The sequence below is a fragment of the Scardinius erythrophthalmus genome (assembly GCF_964197995.2).
Source record: "Scardinius erythrophthalmus genome assembly, chromosome: 13".
In the NCBI taxonomy this organism is placed as follows: Eukaryota; Metazoa; Chordata; class Actinopteri; order Cypriniformes; family Leuciscidae; genus Scardinius; species Scardinius erythrophthalmus.
Window position 1 is genome coordinate 5,445,812 of NC_138233.1, and position 20,922 is coordinate 5,466,733.

At 39.4% G+C, this 20,922-nt stretch overlaps 1 protein-coding gene across 13 annotated transcripts in view; it reads right to left on the reverse strand.

Annotated features, from left to right (window-relative positions):
- LOC308700557 (protocadherin alpha-C2-like) overlaps positions 1–20,922 on the reverse strand; it is a gene marked incomplete at its 5' end in the record, with an annotated part of 181,177 nt that overhangs the window by 10,088 nt on the left and 150,167 nt on the right. For 11 of the 13 annotated variants that reach the window (XM_081382193.1, XM_081382194.1, XM_081382203.1 and 8 more), the window contains 2 exons: positions 5,061–5,146; positions 10,433–10,491. The exons of 1 other annotated variant lie outside the window; for it this stretch is intronic. In XM_081382193.1, the coding sequence (XP_081238319.1) occupies positions 5,061–5,146; positions 10,433–10,491 (145 nt within the window). Of the gene's footprint in view, positions 1–5,060; positions 5,147–10,432; positions 10,492–13,910; positions 16,797–20,922 lie in introns of those variants that run through there. One more of the 13 variants, XM_081382191.1, reaches the window with a different exon arrangement.

A 20,922-nucleotide genomic window follows, 5' to 3' on the forward strand; every position in this document is an offset into this window, starting at 1 on the left:
TCTTTCTCTATATATTTTGCATTTCTCCTTCGCTTGTTTCTCTCTCACCCTCCCTCTCTTCCAACACCATGTTCGTGGTATGAATGGTTGCCGTGGAAACTGCCTCTTCCAGTGAAAACTGGCTGTGGCAGAGACACTGATGGAAACTAATACAGAACGCTCTCTCTCTCTCTCTCTCTCTCTCTCTCTCTCTCTAATGGTCAAATACTTCTCTCCCCTAGCAACAGAGGCAGTCTCAGCACCCTCCTCTCTGCACCTCTCTGTTTTCTCTTTCACTCTCCCCCTCGGTCACCCTTTTTTTCTCTCATTGTCACTTTCTCTATTCCTCTTTCCCTTAGGCTGTCTACCTGCCCTCTGCCTCTCTCTCTCTCTCTCTCTCTCTCTGACACTCCATCGCTAGCATTTTACTGCATTTTTGAGAAATAAGACAGACACAAAAAAAAATTGATAGATGCAAAAAAAAAAATTATAAAATAAAAAGACAGAAAATGAGAGAGACAGCATGCTCCATCCTATTATTTTAATTCTGCTGATCTACGTTTTGGTTTTGCCCATCTGTTTCACACACAACATAGAGAGCGCGAGAGGGGCGTTGGCTTCTCCAGTGTTTTGCACAGCAGAGCCAAAATGAAGCTCATACAAATGCAGAAGAATATTTTAATACAACACAAACCTCCAGCATCACATAACACCAACCAGCAGTACTTTACACCACCACAGATGTACTGACTGAACATTCACATGCGTGTCTAAACTGACGATTCCTCTGATGCTGGTAACAAAGCTGATGGTGTTGTCTGACTCTATAACTCATGTCTAGCTGTTCTCATCTCCTTCTGTCTGAAAGGGCTATTTCAACCAAAAATTAAAATGTAATACTTTACAGATCAAGCTGTCCGTCTGTCAAACTCCAAATCTCGGCACACACAATAGAAGTGGTCCATGTTATTCATACACTACATTCTATAACTAACAAAAAATTTTGTAATTATTCTCTAAATCTCGCCCTTTACAGTAGCGTTCAAATCTCATTTATGAAGAGGTGTCGTGCCATGTTTGATGCCAAACACCACTGGTTTTTGTGTGTCACATGCATGGCCATACCCACCATTGAGGTCCTAAGGTCTACATTTTTTTTATGAGGTGTATATAACAAAAGTTGTGAAATAATTTCATAATATTAACCCTACTTTTGTGCTGCAAGGATATCGCACAACACCATGAACCGACTTTCTGATTAGCTGTTTCTGCGGTCTTCGGCGCTCGTCAATGTCAAAATGTTTGAGACGACCAATCAAATCAAAAGCTTTACTGTTCACAGAGGCTGCAAATAAAATAAGATGTATGCAAGTAGCTAAACTAAACAATAATTATTTGACAGCTGTTTTATGATAGAGATGTTAAATGACCGACAGAAATAATCAGGGATGCAAACTAATAACCTTTTTTTCTAATGTTGCGGTAACACTTTATTTTAAGGGCCCCCCCTTAGACATTCTGTCGACTTTAAGCAATGCTGCACCTATGGGTAAACTTACTCTCATTAGAGTATTAGTATACTGTCAGCTTTTCTGACAGTATTTCTGCTAACACTGCTAACACTTTGACAGTATTTCTGCTAACACTTTATTTTCATGGTCCACCAACCAACATTCTATTGACTAAAGTTACTTTGCAAGTACAAGTCAACTTATTCTACTAACCCTAACCGTCAACTAATACTCAACTAATACTCTATTGAGAGTTAATAGACATGTAGATGCAAGGTTACTTATAGTCAACAGAATGTCTAAAGGGTACCATCAAAATAAAGTATAACCAATGACAGCATTTTCAACAGAAAATATATAATTTGTGTGATTCACGTAATGTAATTTATAATTGTCAAAGTGACAATTGTCCTCAGACGCCCTAGCAAGCTCAATTTTGGGACCTCTGTATTTATAAAACTCTGTGTATGGCTGGTCACATGACTGATTGATTGTACGCTTGAAAATAAGGAAATTAAATGCAACAGTAAAGGGCTACAGCAGAGAGAAAGGTTATAGTGAATAACAACGTTTATTTCAGTTAATTTCACCAGACAAAGTTACCATAATGCTTCAGAAGATTAGAATAGTATGGACAACACTTATTTCTTTTGGCAGATTGACAGCCTATGATCACTGCATGCTTGCATTGTATGCAAAACAAGCAGAATTAACAGTTCTTCTTTGTGGTTCATGGAAGAAAGAAACTTTGGAACAATGTAAAGGTGAGTATTTAATTTTTGGCTGAACTAATACTGTAAAAGCTGAGCAGCGGTTCAGACTTGGAAGCTTGTGAAATATTTGTAAATGAGATAAATATTGCATAGAGAGAGAGAGAGAGAGAGAGAGAGAGAGAGAGAGAGAGAGAGAGAGACTGCGCTAAAATCTAAAGAGGCTTATTTCTTTCATTTCCAGCCTTTGCTTTTGCAGTCATCATCAGAGACTTAATTAGAACAAATTGCCCTTTCATCACCCAAGTAATTGTGCCCGTTTTGTCCTCTCTCCCTGCTTCTCTCCCTTTCATCTTATTGAAACTAAATTACATTCATTATTCCTAACACCTCCAGAAGTCCCATCATCGTTTCGTCCAAGAGGGTCGAGCCTCAACATAGACATCTGTAACCCGCATGCAGTTAATTAGGAAATTAAATATGCATTAATTGCATCCTGGTTCTTACCTATGACCTTGTGACCCAGGAAGTTATCCCAGACAAAATGGTAGATAGGTTTTATTGCTGCCTATGAGATAAGTGCACATGAATGCCAGAGAGCAAGTCAGTATTGCAGTAATACTAAAATGAATCACATTTTGTGTAACTGGATGTTTATTTGCTCAACAAAGTGTTCGACAATAGACCACATCAATATTATATGGCTACAAACACAAGCCTAGAGCTGACTCTTCATGAAACAATTTGTTATTCTAAGCCTTATTTAGTTTTGCCCTGATGTTTGTGGTGATCCATTTATGGCCTTTGAGTGTGTGCAGACATCTCTGATTAATAACCGAGACTCTGTCCTCTACAGAAAGACAGGTGATTCTTCAATTATTTGGAGTGCGAGAAAGAGAGACTAGGCAAAATGGAGATGGAATTTAATATTGTGGATTAATTACCATGAACGGACATCGCCACAGCAAGGGAGGAAGAATGTGTGCGTGTTTGTGTTGAAATAGTCTGAGCTGACCATTATTAATATTCATCTCCTAATCGAGTCATCTCTCTGTGCTTTGGCCACGCTCTCTCGGTCACCGCTTCGTACTGAGCTTCTCTTTCTTGCTTTGGCAGATAACCTCCACATCCCCTCTGACTGTGTCATTTCCTCTTTCAGCTGATAAACTGGATTTATGCTTGATCTGGTCAGAGCTGTGGAAATCGGTGTCACTCTCTTCTTCATCACATAGCTCCGACAGGTCACCTGAACGAGCTAAACGCTTATAATCCAACATTAAAACCAGGGGATTCCGCTGTTATCAGGCAGTGGGAAAACATACAAATACAATTTACTCTGGATTTTCCTGAGAATAGTTCATCCAAAAATGTACATTTAGCATAATTTACCCACCCTCATGTTGTTTCAACTGTATTATTGTCTTTATTCCAAGAAACACAAAATGAGACAAACTCAAAATCTGAGTTGTTTTTTTCCATTCCAAAAAAAGTGAATGGTCTTGTTTTCAATACAATGAAAGTGGAGAGTGATTAAAACTAGTTTATCCACTGTACATTCCCAGAAGATGCCAGTTTTATTCATGTATTCCTATAAAGACCCAAATTAATGCCTTTATTTACAGATCCCTTCTCCCTCCAGAGCAGATCTCAAATTAACAGAATATAACTTTTTTTTTTTTCGTCTATGAGCTTGGCAGAAAAAATCAAACCGCTTTCCAACATGAACGTGAGCAAGTGATGACAACATATTATTTTGGGTCAACTATTTCATTAACAATTTTTGACTGGGTTGCTGCCATTGTGAAGTGATATTTGCGTCACGGCCTCGTGTGGCATTACAGGCGGATTACGGAATCACTAATGTATTATGGTGGTTTCTGTGATGTTCTAGAGTTTCTCCCTGAACTACTCAGCTGGGTTTCCTAAGGAAGCCTCATGTAGGTCATATTCCTCATATCCTGCATGACTGCAGTAGCTCAGCAAAAGAGGCCAACACAGAGGAGACTGCAGCGAAAGAAGCAAGCGAGGGAAAGAATGATGTGAGAGAGAAAAGAAGAGAGTGATTGTCTAGATCGGGACAGGGGCTGATAGAGCAATAGATGGTCCTGAGGGGTAATACCAGTGAGACTGTGAAAGACAGTGTTATAGTCCTGCCAGACCACACACTGGAAAATTGTATTGCTCAGTGGTTGCTCTTTCATAGCTATTTTAAAACAGATTTCATTTAGGTTTTTCTCAGATGTATGAAGCCCCTAAAGAGACATTGAGATTGACAATTTTTTTTTTTAAATACTTTTGCATTCTCTTGCAGAAAGTTCCCCTGAGAAACTGCGTTCGCTCTTAAAACCTTTGCTTTCCCTCGCAAATACTTTTGTGCTCCCCTGAGAAACTTTGTGTTCACTCACAAAGACCTCTCAAAGAAGTTTCTCAGGGTAACGCAAAAGATTTGAGAGAGAACCAAAAAGCATTGACTTATTATTTTTCGACCCATCTCATATTTCTTTTCACCACCATGTCCCTTAAGGGGCTCCGTACAGATGTTTCTGCCAAAATGCATTAGAAGAAAAAAATACAACAAACGAGTCAATAGTTGAGTATACAGCTATAAAATTAATGTAGAAAACAGCTCAGATCATTTAATATTGGAAGTTAGAGATTTCAACTGAGTACAATCTATTCTCAATGCTAAACTCAAGAGGAGAAAAACCAAACTCTGAGAAGCAGAAAACATACAGTAAGCTAATTTCTCCATTTGATCTCATTTTAATTTGAGAAACAGCTTAGAATGGAAAGAATGGATCTCATTTGTGATGTTTCATTTCTTGAAGAATGTGTCTGCAGTTTAGTTCCCATATCTTACCAGGAGCGCTGGAGACGGTGGGCCAGTTCTGAACCAGAACTCCTTGAGCACCCTGCATCACGGACGACTCCTCCATATGGACCGAACTGCACACAAATAGAGAAATAATGTTAGATTTATTCACTCTTAGGGTGTGTTCACACTTGTACTGTAATTTGGTTCACTTGGTTTGTTTGGTCCGTTTGGTCACTTGGTTCTTTTGGTCTCCCAATGTTCACACTGGCATTTCAACACCGAAACTAAAGATACGGAACCTAAAGGCATAAAGAGGTTTACAACCTGATTGGTCGGCTTTTATTATGTTTATGCATATGGTATTTTGACCAGAACTTGTAAGGAGCTTATAAAATGCGTAAAGGAGTCAAAACAGCGGCAGGAATCCCTCCGTCACACACAAAAGATCTGCTGTGAGGAGATGTGGTTCTGACGCCTGTACCGAACTGTGATGGTCAACATTACGACGATGACGAGAAAAAACAGGTATGCCTGAGCATTCTGACATCATGTCCCATTTTGGTTTGTTTACATGTCTTTGGTCCGTGTTGCGTTCATGTTTCATTCAAACCGCACCAGAGTTCGTTTGGAAGTTCGCTTCTTTGGTGGCACCAGGGTTTGGATGGGAGCGTTCACACTTATTCAGATGAACCGCACTAACTGAGCAATGGATCCAGGATTCGTTTTGATCGAACCAAACATGCGAAGTGTGAACACACCCTTATAAATCAGTTAACAAATATTGATTTATTGAATTAGTTTATTAGCAATTTCATGACTCTCTTGGTCATATACACAATTTAATGTGCTCAAAAACACCCTGCTCAAGCAAACAACAGTGAACATTTTACATTGCTGATCTGAAGAAGGAGAAACATCATCATTTTCATAATTGAAGGGTCTCTTAAATGTACGCACATATCATTCTTTACATTCATGTATATTTTTCTATTTAACATTTTATATTAAATTGTGTCAGACTCAACTCTATGAGAAAGGATTTGTCTATAGACAATGTCTTAGACAATGTGTGGCCTGAAAGGTCTAAAGACCGTCTTATTCTTCTTGGCTTTGGACGTTTAACTAGGTCTGATCATTGTGAGTGACATGCACGACGGATGTCAAATATTGCTGTTTGTTATAGTTTATGTAGCTATTTTATGCTTGTATAGTGCTAAAGTTTTATGATTTATTTTTTGTTATGTACAGCACTTTGGTCCATTATTATGGTTTTGAAAGTGCTTTATAAATACATTTGAGTTGAGGGTTTGTGTTTGACCTTGGCAGAATGGTACATGTAGGTCTTCAGTGAGAATTGAAATCTAGAGGCTTGGATTAGAGATTAAGGATTAGAGCGTGATCTTCTCTGCAGTCACATCACCTCTGAGATTAAAGCTTACATTCCTGTGCACTCACTTTTTCACACCAAATATTTTCTCTCTCTCTCTCACAGACACAAACAAACAGTTATCAGTGTAATTTGTTTTTTTGCAGTTGATCCCCCTGTTTCAATTGGAAATACGCCATGTTATGAAAGTAAAATGTGCTGCAAAAGGCATTTTATTTTGACTCTGCATGCTCCCATATGTGTGTCTGCAATCTGCATCAGGAAAAAGCCTAACAAATTGCCAGTGGCAGAAATTCAAACCAAGCAGGAGGTTTCTTTTGCTCTTAAAAAGGGGTGTTATCACATTCCATGCTGTCTCTGTAGATCTGTATACAGCTTGAAGAGTGTTAAGAAAGGATTAAGCTCACTGTGTTCAGAGTGGCTAAAAAACATGAAGCATTTTAGGGTCGTTCCATAACATCAACTGTCATAGAAGAATGGGGGAAAATGCATTTCAGATGGTTGCTGTTGATGAATGCTGGTCCCTCTACCACAATACAACCTTTTATTGCACATAAACACTAATCATTATTATTTATTTTTTTACTAAACTTATAATAATTGACTGTTGTCCCAAGCAACCAATTTACTACATAGCTGTGCTAGTTTCATGACTATTAAATCAGACTCCTTTTCTCACTTAATAGAATGATTTGAGCTCAAATCAATATTTCATGTCCATTTATTTATTTTATTTTTTGGAAAATTATCTACGTAACAAGTAGGGTAACATATAGTGAGCTGGTCATTATCGGAATATAAACATCATTTAGGAGAACAATTTATCTAAAGTGGCTTATAATTGAGGAACATCACAAGCAATTTAGTATACAAGGGTCAAGAATATTTGCAGTATCATAATGTTGAGAGTAAGCTAGAATATTGCAGAAACTTGAGAAAATGAAAATGCAGGAAATTAGAGCAAAGAAGAGAACTGTATTCTATTTTTACAATAACAATGCCTTGACTGTACATTAAATAAACATAAAACATGATCACTTGCCTTTGGTCACTTGTGCAAGCAACAATAGGCCTACCATTAAAAAGTAAGATTTTTTAAAAATGTTTTTAGAAATAAGTATTTTCTGCTAGGTTGCATTTATTTAATAAAAATACAGTAAAAACAGTAACAATAATACAGTAGCAATACTGTGAAATATTATCTAAAATAACTGTTTTCTAGAAAATGTATAATGTATAAAGTGTAATTTATTCCTGTGATCAAAGCTGAATTTTCACCATCATTACTCCAGTCTTCAGTGTCACATGATCCTTCCGAAATCATTCTAATATGCTGATGTGCTGCTCAAGAAACATTTATTCTTATTATCAGTGTTTGAAAACTGCTTTTTTTTTTTTAAAGCTTTTTTTGTGGAAATTATGATTAAAAAAAATCAGGATTCTTTGATGAATAGAAAGTTCAAAAGAACATTTAAAATGGTAAAGATCATCGCTTATCTACTCTATTTGATTATTTTAGCACACCAGTCTTTAGTTTATTTAACTCTTTATGGGATAGATAAGTAGTATGTATAGTTCATGTATTTTCAAATGTGAATTCTAAAATATAAGTAATATGCTATGACATTTCTGACTATTGCAATTAACAACTAAACTGTTAGAAACCCATCCAAAATAATCCAAAAACAAGATGCATGCAGAACACACAGTGATGGGTGGAACACCACCATTTTATTTGCCCCACCTCTCCACCTCCCCATCTCCCCCCTCTCCTCCCTCTCTCTTTCTCTGATGAATGTTTGCAGTCCAAGGTCAGGCGGTTACCGCTGCTATTACATGCAGTGTGTGTGTGTGTGTGTGTGTGTGTGTGTGTGTGTGTGTGGAAGCCATTTTAAAGAGCTGTGAAGCAGCAGTCAGTAAGGCTAATACATTATTAATGAGAAACACTGGACCAAATACATGATCCTCAGCTAATGTTCAAACATCCCCCAGTTTCTTTCTTCCTGTCTGCTTCTCCTTCCCTCGGCCCATTTCTGCCTGCATATCAATGTCATTGCATCCTCCGCTGATCATTTCTCTACTTCAACATCCAAAAAGCTATTTTTGTCTAAAATCTTTTTGTCTGTGGAGTGAAAAAGTAATGCCTTAAGGAGAGAAGAAAATCTCTTTCTGAAGAAAATATAAGTAATGTTTGCCCTTGCGAGTCTCACTCGTGTTGTCAGGCCGTTGCTAAGGTATTCTCACTGGCTTACCATTTGAGGTATTGTTCATGTCACAAACTGTTGCAAGTCAAAATACTAAGGTTCAAATCCTAAACTCTAAAGATGAGCAATAGTAAAAATTCATGAAATGAAAAGCTATGAGCTACCACCAATGAAACCCTTATAAATCTGCCTTAAACTCAACTAGCAAAGCAAGAGCATCATTAAAGTAAAATTAATTTTGCAGTGCACATAAATTGTGAGACGGGAATCTGATTTAATGCATGAGAATGATTTGCGTGGCTACATTAGCTCTCATTAAACCCTGCTGTAATTAGGAGGGAATCAGTGTACCACTAATGGAGATCAGAGGTCATTCAGTCACACACTCACACACACACACACACACACACACACACACACACACACACACACACACACACACACACACACACACACACACACACACACACACACACACACACACACACACACACACACACACAGCTCTGGCATATGTGACTGTGCTGTCCAGTCTGTTGTCTGCAATGTCCTTCATTGCCATCATTTTGCCGACATGACTGTAGGCATTACTTCAATCGCAGCATATGACCTACTTCTGCTTCCACGGAAATAGTCGCTGTACTGGTCATTCAGCGGCTGCTGTGGTGTATCTTGTGGTTGATTCAGAACGAGTGGTGGATAATTGTATCCACTGGACCAACCAGCACGGTCCAGTGATGTATGGGTAATGTAATGCCAGTGCACAGTTTCCATGATCATACCAGCATCACTTGTTTTTTAGCTAACTACTTCGATGAAATGTCTTAAAATGATGTTCTTATAGGCCCTGTTTACACCTTGTTCTAATATGCGTTTTGGGCGATCAGATCACAAGTGGATGAGGGAGATACATACCTGTTTACACCAGGTGTTTTAATCTGTCTTTTTTCAACCACTTCTCTCCGGATTAATTCGAGGGGAGGGTCTATGGGCGGGTAAATGTATATGTTTTTTTTCAGTTCTTTCGATCTAATGGATAAAATAACCTCGTGCAATTTACACATGAATGTGCCCGGAGACGACGGAAAAACATTCGGAGAGCAGCAGCTTTCGTTTCTGCTCTGACAGCCACAAGACCAGCCGAACGCTGTGTGTGTTAGAAATCAGGAATGATGAGAGAACATTGTGTTTGGTTTGTTTTCATCTTTAAACCAAACTTGCTTCTTTAACAAAGTTTAAATCCTGCCTGGCTAACGCTCTTCTCATAATATTTAAGCATTAGGTCACTAGGCGGAGAGTAGACTGACTTTTGTGGCTGTTCGAACACATTCGGCAACATGAACGTTTACACTACGAAAGTAGTCAATCCAGTCTAATGAGTTTTCGACTACATCTGGAAGTGGCGGAAAGTGGCCCCGTTTACACCTGTATTTAGTGTTGTCCACTTGTTATCCGATCGACCAGAACGTGACACTTCAGTTCGACCATGTAAACAGGGTCTGTATGATATTGTATTCTTACCTTCCTCATAATTTCAGCAATTTAAAGTCATCATCATAAATTCGATGTAATATTTTACCTGTGGTCCTCTAATAATCTTTTTTTTTAATAATATATATTTTAAAATAGTCATTGTACAATTACAAATGTACATTTTTTTAATTATAATCATCTATTTATCTATCTATCTGCTTGTCCATCTGTCTGTCTGTCTATCCATCCATCCATTTATTTTATTTATGTATGTCCACTTTAAATTAATGTGGCATATTCAGTAGATGCAACAAAAACGAAAAATTAGGTCAACAAAACCAATCAAGTCTTACCTTTGCATTCCTGCTCTGAGAGACGCTGAATATCTCCAGTCTGCACTTGGAACTTTAGGCTAAGAACGACAGAAAAAGAGAGACAAAGAAATGACGTTAAGCGCTGGGATGGATCAAAAAAACAATATCATCTCATTAATTATTCATGCTGGAGTGTAGTCATATGGTCATAATGGCTGCAGAACTGGGGCTTTGGAGAAAAGGCTTAGAGTTAGGTCTTAACACACACACACAGACACACAAACATCACTGACAAACTGAGATGCTCATCACCCAAAAGATCTGAACCAGCCAGACCAACCATTCAAACAAACAGACACAGGGACAAATCAAGGGCATAAACCCCTGGAGGAGCAGTAGCAGAGGGGTGAGATCGATCTGAATGAGTCTCCTCAGGGAGAGAGAAACTGAGGCATATCTGCAGTCAAAATGCACAAGGCGAGAGGATGTTTTGCTGCTGCTTTTTTTTTTCTTTTTTTTTTAAACAGCTTACTATTAGGAAAATGATACTTCTGCTTGCAGTAAAGAGAATATGGGGTGGTCCCAATGCAATAACCTATAATGGTCCTATAGACTAGTGCTTCTCAAACCTGTCCTGGTATAGATATTCATAAGTCGGGTTGGATACGAGGTGAATGCATTAATCATTTACTCTCTTACACACATCTCCTGGTGGACATTCATCAATGTGAAATCCAATTCGCAGTGTAATCAGAGGGGCCTGCTCTCCACACAACACGCAAACACACACATCCATCATAGAAGCCTGCAAAACAACTACAATACACACCTGCTACTGGTCATGCAAAAACATCATACCTAGCTGGAACCTTTCATATTCTGTACAAACGCTCAAATAAAACCTTCTCCAAATAAAGACTGAATATAAATCAGTTACAAATCAAGAGTTTTTTTTACCAGGGCCATAACAACCACATTTCAATCACCAAACCTCTAATACTAAGAGAAAAAACATGTAGTAAAAACAACAAAATAAAAAACTCAAAGGATTGAAATTGTATGTAACCATCTGATGCACCAATTGTGTTTAAAACGTTCCCTAAACAAAACCAGGCGTAATATACAATGACTCATTCAATATATGAGTAAATAAGGATATGCAGTAGGAAGAATTTTGAAAGATTTTTGAATACAAGGGTTAAATAATGTGCAGAAATTACAGACACTCAAATCAAGTGAATATGAAAACAGAGTAGGTTGCAGAGCAAAGAAACTGGGGATCTGTTTTTTATTCATCTCACAGGTTTTTGATTTATCACCAACTGTGTGTGTGTGTGTGTGTGTGTGTGTGTGTGTGTGTGTGTGGTGTGAGGAGAGGCAGATAATGAGTTCAGTCTGATCTCTCTCACCAGCAGTTCCTTACTCGCTTTTTCTCATTTTCTCTCTCTCTCTCAGATCCCTTCTGAGTGGACACACCTCGCCTAGATACAGCATTCGCACCTCTGCACCAACCAATCACAATCCTTCCTTCCTTTTCTTTCCACACCAAACCACCCAATCAGCCACCAGAAACCGCTCCACTGCCACTTAATCACACACTGGGAGAATAAACATGACTGACATTTAATGAGAAAAGCTGAAATGAGCCAGTAATTACTTCACAAATAAGAGGCGCTCACACATGTTTTCTCACCCAGCAATCCCTGAAACACTCACAACTTGATCAACAAAATAACATAAATGCACTCAGTTTGTAATGATGATCTCTGGTGAACTAACAGAGCAGATACTGAAGGCTTCGTTTGAAATAAATTGTCATATTAAGGCTTGACAAACTGACAAAACTCTGCTGCAAAAAATTGCTGCTGAGAAAATCAACTAATCTGTTGAGAAATGGCACATAACTCAATGGCAGCATGATCTATAAAATAAAATTAAATAAAATATTTAGAGTTTTTGCACTGTGAAATTTCAAGACAATTAATCACATTATCCTTCCCTTTGATTTTTTCTTCTAATTGCCATTATTTTGAATAGTGATTCTCATATAGATTTGCTCAAGTTTCCTGAGATTCACCCATCTAACAGTATAAATATTATCAGATATGGACTTGCAATCTTGAGGTACCCCCTTTTTTCCACATTTTTTGAAATACTAATGAGTAATGTGCATACAATGTGACATTTAAAGGATAAAACAACTAATCTTACAAAAAAATATATCAATCAACCTTATTCAAAAGAATGGTGCTGCAATTTAATACAAAACTATCTATCTATCTATCTATCTATCTATCTATCTATCTATCTATCTATCTATCTATCTATCTATCCATCTATCCATCCATCCATCCATCCATCCATCCATCCATCCATCCATCCATCCATCCATCCATCCATCCATCCATCCATCCATCTATCTATCTATCTATCTATCTATCTATCTATCTATCTATCTATCTATCTATCTATCTATCTATCTATCTATCATCAGGGGACCAATCATATTGTGTTTAGCTTAAAGGCCTATCAACTGGTTTTGGTGGATGAAGTCCAATATGAAGTTGCTTAACTAAACTGAAGCTAGGCTGGAGAGTCTCTCTTGAGAGATTTAAGTGTGGGTACAGAGAAACTGGAGTGTTGTTTGAGCTTCACACCTCTAAATATAAACACACCCAGCTGTCCTGAAACAACGCATTGCAGAACAGGCTGGAGAGAGAGAGAGAGAGAGAGAGAGAGAGAGAGAGAGAGAGAGAGAGAGAGAGAGAGAGAGAGAGAGAGAGAGAGAGAGAGAGAGAGAGAGAGAGAGAGAGAGAGAGAGAGAGAGAGAGAGGAGAAACAGTGAGCACCTCTCTCTAAATTCATAACTGATGAAATGCAACTTGATGACAGATCTAAACAAGTGGAAAGAGAGTCTGATACGGTAAATCATCATAACCACACACACAAACACTTGCATTCTGCAGTGCACACTAAAGACTGCTGCTGTGAATTAATGAGGCACAAAAAGAAAAAAGTAAAAATGCTCCAATAGAACAGCAGGCCTCCATTACTGAGCCCTGATATATATTCAAGGCAAGAGCTTTCCAGTGCCGAAAAAAGGCCTGTCGCTGTACTGCAAACAGTAAGCAGACAACTTTAGTACTTTGTAACAAAAAAGAGACTTTTCAAAGTTGTAAATTAAACAAAGATTATTGGAGTTTGTTTTACAAGAAAAAATATTTTTAGTATTTCTTTAAAATGTCACATGTATTTAAATGTGTTTCTTTCTGTCTCTTTATAATTTATTGTGAAATACTAGTGATTTCTGAGTAAAAATTGTTTCTTTTTGTCTGTGTATTTGGAAGCAACAACAACAAAAAATGCCAAAGCTACTCCTAAATCATCATCATCATCATCATATCTGAGAGTGAAAAGGCACCAGGATTAGCAAAAGAGAACAGATTTTCTCCTCACTTCATGCATAGATGGATGATTCACTTGATGAATGCTATAAGAGTGTGGGCACTGCACACACCTGTATTGCCGTAGCGTCGGGCATGCTCAGTCTGCGCACAAACTGCCCGCTCTGCCCTGTAAAGAAACGGTCTGCCCCTGAACCCCAAGTCCCACTCATCGGCCGGCCCGTATTGTAGAACATAAAAGTGTCACTTCCTGATGTTGCAGTCAGGCAGGTCTTATAGCAGTACGTTTTAGTTAGAGAGCCGTTTCCTCGGACTTCAATGTATCGTGGCTCCACTTTCAGATCTCTCCGCATCACCGCGGACTGTTGCTGGAACGTGACCCCACCAGCAGCGCCCCCACCTCCACCTCCACCTCCACCTCCACTTGTGGCTCCACCAGCTCCACCACCTCCTCCACCACCACCTCCTCCACCACCATCTTTGGATGCTTTCTTCATCGTTGACTTCTTTTTCTTCTTGGACACACAGCAAGGCGAGCAGGAGCAAGCGTCTGGTTGGCTGCAGTAGGCATGGCAGCGAACAATTACTAGGACGAAGATAGTGAGCAAGAAGACAAAGGTGGTGGCACTGAGGGCAATAAGAAGATACAGGGTCACTTCGGAGAACATCATTGTGCCATGTGGTCTGATTATGCGTTTTGGGTCTGGGGCCACTTTAGGTGGGAGCTCCATGACGCCGACGGTGATCGTTGTAGATGCGGAGCGAGGAGGCGAACCATGATCGTGTACATGCACTGTCAGGCTAAAGACAGTGGAATTGTCCTCGAAGACTCTCCGTGTTGTGCGGATCTCACCTGTGTGCTCGTGCACCTTAAACAAGTCCAGTTCAGGTGGGTGATGAAGGCTGTATATCAACCAGGCATTTTCCCCAGCATCTAAGTCCCAAGCCAGCACACGTGAAACAAGGACGCCCGCCTCTGAGTTACGCAGAATAGTCTCTGTGGAGTGTGAGCCGTTCGCCGCCGGGCGAACAAACTTCGGGCTGTGGTCGTTGGTGTCCATGATGTAAATATAGACAGTTGCCACCCTGCTCAAAGGAGGCACACCGTTGTCTTGAGCTTTAACCTGGAAATGAAACTCACGCAACTTCTCAAAGTCAAACGATCGCAGTGCGTACACCTCACCTGTGGCAGGTTTGACAGAAACATATGATGCCACGGAAATACCATGGTTGTTGTCATTGAGGACCGTGTATGTGATGCGAGCGTTCTCTCCGGCATCAGGGTCCGTCGCCTTGATGACGCACAGAGGTGCACTGACCGCATTGTTTTCTGAGACATAAACAGTGTATGAAGTCTGTTTAAAACGTGGTGGATTGTCGTTGACATCTGCCACTTCTACTCGTATCGTCATTGACGATGAAAGAGGTGGCGTTCCACCATCCATGGCAGTAACGGTGACATTATAGGATGATATAGTCTCACGGTCCAGGAAGGCTGAGGTAACAATGGTGTAATGATTCCGGAATGATTTGATTTTAAAGGGCAGGTCAGGGGGGATGATATCCAAGCTGACCTGTTTGTTTTGTCCAGAGTCTTTGTCATTTATGCTTATTAAACCCACCACAGTGTCTGCCCGAGCGTCCTCTCGAACAGGGCTGGAGAGAGAGGAGAGCACAATCTCAGGAGGGTTATCATTCACATCCAACACCTCCACCACCACTTTACAGTGCACTGCTACGGCCCCTTGGCCTCGATCTGCTGCCTGGATATACATCTCATAGGTGTTGGTTTCTTCATAGTCCACATTGCTCATTACTCGAATTTCCCCACTGTCTGTGTCTACAGAAAACATCTGCCTCACTCTATCTGGCGTGTACGAGCTAAAAGAGTAATACACCTCCCCGTTGGAGCTTTCATCTCTATCTGTGGCGTTTAATTTAATCACCAGCGCGCCAACGGGAGAGTTTTCCCGCAGTTTCACTTTATATACGGAGCTGTCGAAGACTGGCACGTTGTCATTGGTATCCAAGACGCGCACGTTGATTTTGGCTGAGCCTGAGCGCGGAGGCGATCCGCCGTCAGTAGCAGTGATTAGAAACTGGTGAGACTGCAAAAGCTCGCGATCGAAAGGTTTTTTCAGCACGAGCTCTATGTGTTTTCCATCTGCAGGTGGTTTGGTTGAGTCGAGCGCCAGGTGTTCGTTTGAGGTGAGGCGATAATGGCGCACGGAATTTGAGGCGTCGTCAGAATCTTGCGCGCCCTCAATGGAAAACCGCGCGCCTGGCTGTGCGCCCTCGGAGATCTCCAACTGGTACTCGTCTCGAGGGAAAAGCGGCGAGTTGTCATTTGCATCCAGAATCTCAACATCCACGCTGTGCTGTTCAAATGGGCTTTCTAACACCACGTCGAGACTAAGCGTGCAGGTCCCGCTGAATTCACAGAGCGTTTCGCGGTCAATCCGGTCGCTTATAACAAGCTTACCAGTTTTGTGGTTAATGTTGAAGTATCGCCTCGCACTGTCGGAGCTGATTCTAATCCGACGCGCCGAAAGCTTTCGCAGCTCCAGCCCGAGATCCCGAACAAGATCCCCAACGACAGTTCCGCTCTCCAACTCCTCCTGAATGCTGTAGCGAATTTGTGCATTTGTAAGGACACTTAATAGAACAATGAGGAAACATAAACAAAGAGGCACGTTCTCTTTTGTGCAGCTACATCGCCCTGCAACAGCCATCGCAAGCTGGCAACATCCACAGACGGATTAAAAACCACTTTCCGCCTTTAGAGCTCGCCGCGCAACAGCTCCAAAGCACGGCATCCAAAAAACGGGCAGACTACGTGCAGGATGACCAAAGTCTCCGCTGCGCTTGCCTTTTCAAACAGACATTTTCCTGCTTCATCCATATTCTCTCTTTTGTTTGCGCCCCAGCTCTTTTTTCTTCTCTCCTCTCCGCGAAGCCGACTCTTGTTTCCCCTCACAAGGGTGCTGCCTATTGCTCCCCCTCTCTCTCTTTTTCTCTCTCTCTCTCTCCTGTCCCCCTCCCTCACCCAGTGCTGTACAGGCGGGGGATGGGAGAAACGCGCTCTAACCAGCGCAGCTCACTGCATTTCAGCACCTTCGAACAAAAACACCGACAAGCCTATTAACAACCAGATGCACCACGAAGAATTAAAAATCAAAAGTATATTAAGGAAAGTATCGCTTTCTTTAGCCTTTACAACATTCGTCTTGTTTTCAAAACATTCTCATTAATATCGATTGAAAACACGGCTGCTTTCAATCACAGAGACAGTGCCACCGCCCTATTTTTCATTGTCTCCTCTTCTCAGCGCACAACTGAGGTGACTAAATTGAATTCTATACAGAATATTTCTTTCTCATTTAATTACATTTCACTTTAATAAGAGCAATTGATTTTTTATTATCACAACGACATGTTTGACTTTTAATGAACATATAAAATACTGATTGACAGTATCCTGACTCGTTTTTTCCTCTCTCCCCTTTCATCTCAGAAAGCTCTCTCACTACTCACCGATGCATTCGACACCGCTGACAGCTCTTATAGTTATAGCCGTCAGCACTGACTGTACGGCCACTCACCCGCTCTTTCTACTGTCCCCAAATCTGAGAGATTAAATTGTCACCGATTACAAATGAAGCATCTAGGACTGCTGTGCCTCTCCCACACACTTCCTTCTAATCTTTCGCCCCTCTTTTGCTGTTATATCATGGTGCTTATCCACTTGTTCTTTTTTAATGCACAAAACAGGTGCAGTGCAGGGACAAACGTTCTGATCCAAGCCAGTCCACCATCATAATGCCGCTTTCCTCCTCTATACCTATCTGACCGTGTAAAAAAAAAAAAAAAAAAGAATAATAATAAATAAATATATATATATATATATATATATATATATATATATATATATATATATATAATTATTATTATTATTATTATTATTATTATTATTACTATAACATTGCAAATAACATTGTTTTGTAATGGTCAGAGTCTATTAATAAAAAAAAAATGAATTTGCCATTGTTGTTTTGCTTGCTGAATGTTGATATCTGTGTGTGACTCAAGCAAGGACAATTTCAAGATATTGGCACAACTAGAGGGGGATCAACCCCTTTTTGTTAGATGGTGTTTGCGGTATAGTTGTTAGCAATACAATTTTAATAAACTGTAATTCAACCTGAAATGTAGATTTGTTTGGGATTTAGAGAGAAGTTAGGTCATCTTTTAAAAGCAACATTACTTCTCTTCATTTGAAACCATAAGTTGCCCAACCATTTTAGGAAATCAACATCAATTTATGAAGCCAAGTTACGTGATGTTCTCTTAAAATTGTTAGTTGTATGGAAAATTCAACATTCGAGATGACTTTGGAAAATTAGTGAATGCAACTACGAAGAAATTAAGATAACTGCAGAAGAAATGAGTAAAAAGTCTATTAAGAATTGCCCTGCCTCCAAAACTCCCTTTTGCTTGACAAAATGTGACTCAAACCAATCAAGTAATCTTATGTTGGGTTTTCTGAGTCAGAAAGGTATAGTATGTGAATAGTATAACAAGATTTTGACAAATAAGCTCAAAATTGTTGTACATTAAGTAAAGTGAACTAAAAAGTGTTAGTTAGAACAACTGTTTAGTTTTAGTGTGTGCAGTTCTGTATGCAAGCAATGCAAGACATACAAAGAGCCAAAACAAATCAAATAGGGTCAACAGTGTAATTCTATTAAAGGGATAGTTCACCCAAAAATGAAAATTCTGTCATCATTTACTCTCCCTCAAGTTGTTCCAAACCTGTATGATTTCCTTTCTTCTGATAAACACAAAAGAAGATATTTTAAAGAAGGTTGGTAATTAAACAGTTGCTGGTCCCCATTGACATCCATAGTATTTTTTTTTTTGTAAGTCAACGGGGTCCATCAGTCGTTTGGTTACCGACTTTCTTCAAAATATCTTCTTTTGTGTTCAGCAGAAGAAAGAAAGTCATACAGGTTTGGAACAACTTGAGGGAGAGTAAATGATGACAGAATTTTCATTTTTGGGTGAACTATCCCTTTAAATGTAGTGCAATTCCAATTGATACTTTTAAAATGTAAGTACAATGTAAAAACATGTATGCACACAATAAGTGCATTGTATCAAATTATTAATTTAAATGTTAGTACATAGTAAAGACACGCAATATAAAGTATGACAGAACATTTTAATTTATACAGCACATTTACTTTTGAAGAAATGTGCTACAAGTAATTATGCAAGACATACAAAGAGCTAAAACAAATGAAATACGGATAAAACTGAAATACAGCACATCCCTCGGTTTGTGGGTGCACTTGTTGCAGCCTGTTTGATGCCAAGCTTCAAGCTTAACAACGCCACCTCACAGGAACCAATCCAACTGTTTAATTAATCAAGGCCAGGGCGGGAAATCACATCAGACCGCCAACAGTCCTGACACTATATCTATTAATGTCCACTGGGGCTATTAGATTTCCACTGGAAGCTATAAACTCTGGGCTGTGTATCTGGCTTTCTCTCCAGTCAGACATTAGCACACATCTCACACATCGGAGCCTCCAGCTCATGCTGTCTCTGGGCAGAAGTGACCAGACTATGGATTTCCACGGTGTTTTGTCCATGTCGACCCATTTAAGATGTATAGTCGTCCTAAACACCTGCCTTTGTAGTCAAGACTTTAAGGTGTGTGACTACATAGAAATAAACCAACCCTACTGTAATAAAATGTGTGACAACTAGGGGTGTTATTTGACAACAAATGAGATTGTGATGTCTGGCAGGCTTTGCTGTACAAATAGCAGTGCTGTTTTGGCTGATGTTTAGACAGAATGACCTGGAAGAACCCGGTGCTCTGAGTCATCAGGCCACAGGGCCAGTAAACGCTCCCCCGCCCTCCACCCTCTCTGGCTCTGAAGAATCTGAGCGCCCACAAGAAAAGAGAACACAGCGACTAGCTCTGAACAGCACAATAGTGTTTGAGAGAGAGAGAGAGAGAGAGAGAGAGAGAGAGAGAGAGAGAGAGAGAGAGAGAGAGAGAGAGAGAGAGAGAGAGAGAAACTGCTGTGAGGGCGGAGGAAATCAGAAAAGGAGGTTTTACAGTTTTTCTCTTAACATTCTCTAAACTGTAAGTGCAATTGTCACAACTGTTTGCTTGAACATCAGAACTCTATCGCATGTCTGCAAAATGTATATTCACTCAAAACATTTAATTCATGCTTCAAAACCAAGTTAATGTGTCATTAAATTGACCGATGCCACCAAAAAAAAAAAAAAAAAAAAAAATTCATAGTGTAAGCCATGCTGCTGTTTAGATGTTTTTTCACCATGGAAATATTTATAATATACAAATTTCTTGTGTTTTCTACTTTTTAGTTGACACTGTCTGTTTTCTACACTATATAAGAATGTCAGTTTTGTCTAGCTGAATGCTCTTGTGTATCATACTGGGCTTTTTAGATACAGATTTCAGCCGTAGGTTGAAAATGTACTAGGGAAAGTCAATCCTGTATACACAAAGAGAAAATGGACATTTGGTCCCACTAAATATTAGGTGTCCTTAACTACTATGTACTTACATAAAAAAATAAGTACAGTATACTTACTGTGTTCATATTGTATTGTAAAACACTTTTGCTGCTATTGAGGTGAGATATGGGTAAGGATAGGGACAGGTTTGGTTGTATGAGTAAGGATGGTTTAAGGAAAGGGTCAACAGTGTAACTCTATTTACTGTAGTGTAATTTCAATTACATGCAGATACTTTTAAAATGTAAGTAGAATGTAAAAACATGTATGTACAAAATAAGTGCATTGTATCAAATTATTAATTGAAATGTTAGTACATAGTAAATACACCTAATATAAAGTAGGACAGAACATTTGAATTTATACAGCACATTTATTTTTGTAGAAATGTGCTACATGTAAACTGAAAATTCGCAGTTGCTTGTTCATTTTTACACTACTTCCCCTAACACCACATTATTACATATCTTCCTTTTGCTCTTCCATAACAAGCAACTGTGAATTTTCAGTTTTCATGTAACACATTTCTACAAAAAATAAACTGCTGTTGCTGTAGAGTTGTGA